At 37.8% G+C, this 6,000-nt stretch overlaps 1 protein-coding gene across 1 annotated transcript in view; it reads right to left on the bottom strand.

The window, feature by feature from the left end:
• Positions 1 to 706: 706 nt before the first annotated feature.
• The window catches only part of LOC139712879 (placenta-specific gene 8 protein-like), a 50,315-nt gene continuing 45,021 nt past the window's right edge, over positions 707 to 6,000 (bottom strand). Inside the window, exons 5-6 of the mRNA XM_071624659.1 lie at positions 3,639 to 3,778; positions 707 to 1,261 (exon numbers count right to left, since the gene is read on the bottom strand). Of these exons, the coding sequence (XP_071480760.1) occupies positions 1,148 to 1,261; positions 3,639 to 3,778 (254 nt within the window). The 3' untranslated portion in view covers positions 707 to 1,147. The remainder of the gene's footprint in view (positions 1,262 to 3,638; positions 3,779 to 6,000) is intronic.

The following is a 6,000-nucleotide window of genomic DNA, read 5'->3' as shown; positions in this document are numbered from 1 at the left end:
TACCCATTCGTTGTATATGATTGTTTACTATCTGCTCTCTATACATGAAAACATTTCTAAACATCTATACGCCAATTAAAAGATGGCTACAATTTAATTCATATGCATTCAATTATTTCAGTGCCGATCGCTCCAGCGCTGTGTGAATCTGTTTAGACTCAATCTGAATATCAAGGTTTTCAGCGACTAGACGACTAACCAAGATGCTTGAAGCTTAACAGCAAACCCTATACTAGTTGTACTCCTCAGTGACTGCTAATTGAGACTAATGTGATTAAAAAAAACATACTCACAACACGGAATATGGCTATAATTTACAAACTTGTTTCACTACCAGTATTATTTCGTAACTGTACCCCTGTCAACATTATTCAGATAAACTGGAAAAATACAATTCTGCAAGGATTTGCTATGAAAGAAAGACATCCAAGTGCTACGTACTAGGCCTATATCGAATCTGCAGTAAGACAGAACACTGCCACCAACGGCCATCTACCATACGAATCGCGCCGAGGGGTCACGCTTGTATTCAATATATGAGAAAGAGGGATGACGTCATGGCTTCACATCATGACGTCATCCCTTCAGGGACTGCATCGTTTCGTCAGAATTTTCATCGTGTCTAATCATAGTACAGTTTGATGATAATCTAGAGGGGATACTTTAAATTCCAACCAGCATGCGCGTTCTTCCCAGTCTGGTTTGAATAATTCTATTACAAGCCTGAAGATGGAACAAAATTTGTGAAATCTGGCTTGCCAGAAGAGTAAGAAGCGACAATCAATGTCAGAAAATTTGAATGACTATTGGCTAAAACTCATCCCCAAAGAATTGTCCTTCAGATTAAAATTGCATTTATACCCCACTACCAGTGCGACATTGATACTCACGATGGGGATGACCGAACAGCAAAATTGTTAACAACTTCCTAGTTTTATCTGCACTTTGAGTGAAAACTCTATCATTCTATCCGGTCAATTTTACTCTACCCATTAATATTCGACATGAACACTGGCAAACTTATTGTGATACTCAATATGGTCAGAGTGGTCATTGCTAACTATTACGATTTTGCCTAGTTGACAAGTGCGATCCCTCGATGCTCCTACGCCGTAAGCTCAGCCTGTGCCAGCCCGACTCCAGCGGCCTAGGCCTGCACCTTGCCGGCTTTGATGTTCTTCACCTCACGTGCAAGCTGGCATTGGCTGAACGGCTCAACGCAGGGACAAACTGTCACGACGCAGTCGCCCATGATAGATCCCTGTAACCCGGAAGCAAAAGAAGTCAAAAACAAAATAAGAAGATCAGTCCTCGTGACCTGGCCGGCAAAAGGGGCCCTGTCACAATGAATAGTCGGCAGAAGGAACTGAGCATGGAATTTTGTTCTGGATGTGGAATTGAGGTTTGTTATCAGAGTTGTTACAGTTTTGAAAGACAGTGCTTTCATTTTACACAGCTAAAAAGGGCTTCACATCTTTTCATATTACCACGTATGAACTCTTTAAGCAATAAAATGTGATTGTTTCAGGCATTCAAACTTTTAAAGTTCGATAATCTCGAAAAGTGAGCTTTCGTGAATACGCACTCCGATACTTCAAGAAATAAGTATTAAGAAAATGAAGCAAGAACTCATTTAGGGACGTAGATGAATTGCTTAACGAGTGTTAGTGATGTCCATACATATCTAGGTTGACTAGAATAATATTTGAAGACTGTTGAAATGTGGATGGTAATACTAGGACAAACGAAATAACTGTCAGGCGTTAGGCACGAGCTTTTGTCAAACGTATACACTCCATGAAATCTTGTCTCCATCTAGTACCACATAATGGTGTCCTTGTCATTTTTTTATTGAACTTTCGTTGGATTTTTATTGAAAGTTTTTAATCATAATCCCCTATTCCTTTTACTGTTGCCCTCTAGTTATTTCGTATATTGGTCTTTAGTTCATTAGATGTATTCTCTGCGGTAAACACATGGTAAAGGGGATTCCAGCAATAAACAAGCTATGTGAACATATTTTTTTTCTCAGGTTCTTATGTATATTTTCATATTCTATAGTTATTTCAACAATAGCAAAGTGCACTCCTATCCTACTCGTCATCGCAATGACATTCAAATAACCCGAAGCTAATTGTCGCTCATAGATCTATCCAACACCATGGACCGGATATATGGAATTCTCTGCCAGAAGAAATTAAAGCATGCACATCACTTTATTCTTTTAAAGAAAACATGAAAAAGTACATTATATCAAGTTATGGGAATTAGCTGATATCCGACCTTTGTAACCAAAAATTAAATAGATTGATTTTTAATGTTTTGATACCCCCCCCCCCCTCCAGTCTCTCTACATCAAACTATTCAATAAACATATTTAAGTTTCCTATCTCAAAAAGACACCTAGTATCGCGCGACTGCTGGGCTCTTCCACTTGCATCAGCACTCACCTCACTCACCTCATTCTCTGTATATATAGTGCCTATACATTTTTTGTTGTTGCAATGTTTTTTCTTTTCTTTTCGATTAGTATACAAGATGTATGTTTTGCCCATTTTCTTTTTTTTTTCTTCTCTTTTAAGGCTGTCGTATCTTCAAGCTATATGCTTATTTGACGACAGTCTTCTGCATTCACACTCCCAATACATGTGCCATAATTCACTCAGATCATTTGATTCACTATATCCCTAGTGGTTCCCATTTGACGCGTTCTCTTATTCTTCTCTTCAATCTGTACACGTATATCTCAGTTTTATATTCGGATGAACACACTGTACGTTCTATTGTCTTGTAAACAAAAAGAAATGACTGTATTTCAATTCGTAATATATATTCGATGCAGAAAATTCCTAATAAATTCATTTGAATTGAATTGAATTTGAATTGAATTTCCTCTCAGTGATTTTTTATACACTATTTCTTTTGATCTGCTCTTCTGTTTTCCTGTTTTAACAGTGATTTATACATTGTTTAACAAATATGTTTGTCTGAAAATGGCATTGTCTGTATCTGTGTAATCTATTAAAAAGTCAAATACTGAAGTACACTCTTAAACGAAAACAAACAGTTATGCTAACATATGCGCATATATTAGGATGTAATGGGAACGTAATTAGCTCTTTATAGTGCTTTTGGCAACATGTTCGTGTACAACGTTATTACATTAGCATTTCAAGACAGATTTGTTGGGAGGGATTTAATACAAAATTCAAATGCGAAATCCGATATACCTACTTTTTATCAACTTGATTTGTGATTGAAGTCGCTTGAAAACCAAGATAATTGAAATGTGTATGATACATTGGAAAGTATCTTCCTTTTGTGTAACACGTGCAGTAGAATAGAAAAGAAGTTTTTTTAATGACATGATGACCCTATTTAGAAACTTTGTTAAATGGCGTGTATCTTTCTGTATTAGAAAACTTCACGGTGCATTCTTTCAGTACGTATGTGACGCCGAAAAGTGGATTCCTATTATCGACATTTCGGTAAGCATATTCTTACTGCTTTTCTCTTGAAAATGGCTAGAACTACTAAACTAACGACTAAACATTCTACCGCCATGGAAACCTTCAAAGATGTCCATGGCGTATACCGCAACTGTTGTTGCATTCAAACTCTACAAATGGTGTACGTACCTGAATATTGTGCCGGCCGCGGACCTGTGTGCGCATGGCAATCATAGAGCCGGGTACACAGCAGGGTACACAGCAAGATTCGTTCATCTCCGTGGCTATGTAACACTGATGACAGGGAGCGAGGAACAACCCACACAGACCTGATAGGCAGAGAAAACACAAGCAGACAATCAGACGGAGAAAAAGAACGAGATTCGTCGGTTGGCATTTACTTCCCGTGGCGTTCGTTATTCCGAATATTCGCTAATCCAAAAATGAATTAAATAAAGTTCGTTATTCCGAAACGCACAAATTCAGTATACCTGGATGTTCGTTAATCCGATAATGAAATAGGGTGCTTTATTCCAAACATTTGTGCCATTATTCCGAAGGTTTATTATTTTGAAGGTTGGTCCATCAATCCGAAAATGAAATAAGTTACCTTATTCTGAAAGTTTGTTAATCCGAAACACATAAATTCCATACCACATAGATGATTTTGTGGCATTATTCCGAAGATTCATTATTTCAACGGTTCGTTAATCTCAAAATGAGATAAGGTTCCTTATTTCGAAGCTTCGTTAATCCCAAACACACACACACACACACACACACACACACATAGATGTCCTATTCCTAGATGTTTGTTAATCTGAAAATGAAATAGGGTTTGTTAATCAGAACATTTGTGGAATTATTCCAAAGGTTTGTTATTTTGAAGGTTCATTAACTCGAAAATGAAATTAGATTTGTTATTTTTAAGGTTCGATATTCTGAAACGTCATACATTCCAAACAACCTAGATGTTCGTAAGAACGAAAAAAGAAATAGGCTTCCTTAGTCCAAACATAATATTGTAGCATTATTCCGAAGGTTTTGTTTGTTTTGATGAAAGTTCGTTAACCCAACGTAGTTTGAGGTTCCGAAAATGAAATAAGCTTCGTTAATCCGAAAATGTACAGACGGTGCGTACTTACGGACCTTATTTTAGGGTTCGGATCAAGGACCTTCGTAATAACGAATCTTTTTGTCCCCGCCGAACGAGTTCGAGCAGGGGACTATGAAACGGGCTCCGTACGTGTGTGTGTCCGTGTGTCCGTCCGTCCGTCCGTCCGTCCGTCCGTGTGTCCGTGTGTGCGTCCGTGTGTGATCAAAATCTTCAATTTGCTACTTCTCTGTCATTTATGAGCCAATTTTGATTCTGTTTGCTTTATATGATAGCACTACATGGGAGCTTTGAAACTTCTACACAGAATTTCAGTCGTGACCTTTGACCTTGACCTTTGACCTATATTGTACATTTTGCTACAAAATGCTACTCCTTCGCCATTTCTAACCCGATTTCGATTCTGTTTGCTTTATGTGATGGCACTAGGTGAGGGCTTCAAAACCTGTACACAGAATTTTGACCTTTGACTTCTTTGACCTTTGACCTTGATTTTTTGACCTATATTGTACATTTTGCTACAAAATGCTACTCCTTCGCCATTTCTAACCCGATTTCGATTCCGTTTGCTTTATATGATGGCACTAGGTGAGGGCTTCAAAACTTCTACACAGAATTTTGACCTTTGACTTCTTTGACCTTTGACCTTGATTTTTTTACCTATATTGTACATTTTGCTACAAAATGCTACTCCTTCGCCATTTCTAACCCGATTTCGATTCCGTTTGCTTTATGTGATGGCACTAGGTGAGGGCTTCAAAACTTCTACACAGAATTTTGACCTTTGACTTCTTTGACCTTTGACCTTGATTTTTTACCTTTTTGTTCATTTTGCTACAAAATGCTACTCCTTCGCCATTTCTAACCCGATTTCACTTCCGTTTGCTTTATGTGATGGCACTAGGTGAGGGCTTCAAAACTTCTACACAGAATTTTGACCTTTGACTTCTTTGACCTCTGACCTTGATTTTTGACCTATATTGTACATTGGCTACAAAATGCTACTCCTTCGCCATTTCTAACCCGATTTCGATTCTGTTTCCTTTATGTGATGGCACTAGGTGAGAGCTTCAAAACTTCTACACAGAATTTTGACCTTTGACTTCTTTTACCTTTGACCTTGATTTTTACCTATATTGTACATTTTGCTACTAAATGCTACTTCCGGCGGGGACATATATTACGCACCGCGTAATTTCTACTTTTCCTTGTTCATTTTCGGATACGAACCTTCAGAATAAGGAACCTTATTTCATTTTCAAATGATCGAACCTTTTGAATTACAGTAAACCTTCGGAATAATGTCACAAATGTTGGGATTATTAAAGGAACTCTGTTTCATATTCGGACTAACAAACAAGTTATACGGACTTTGTAGGTTTCAGAATAACAAACCTTCGGAATAACAAGAGTCATTGATAACTACAATGCCAGGGG

Source organism: Diadema antillarum, unplaced genomic scaffold (assembly GCF_040938485.1).
Source record: "Diadema antillarum isolate AM-2024a unplaced genomic scaffold, OU_Dant_1.0 seq00001870_RagTag, whole genome shotgun sequence".
Lineage (NCBI taxonomy): Eukaryota > Metazoa > Echinodermata > Echinoidea > Diadematoida > Diadematidae > Diadema > Diadema antillarum.
The sequence above is the reverse complement of the archived record's forward strand: the minus strand, read 5'-3'. Positions and strand labels throughout refer to the sequence as shown.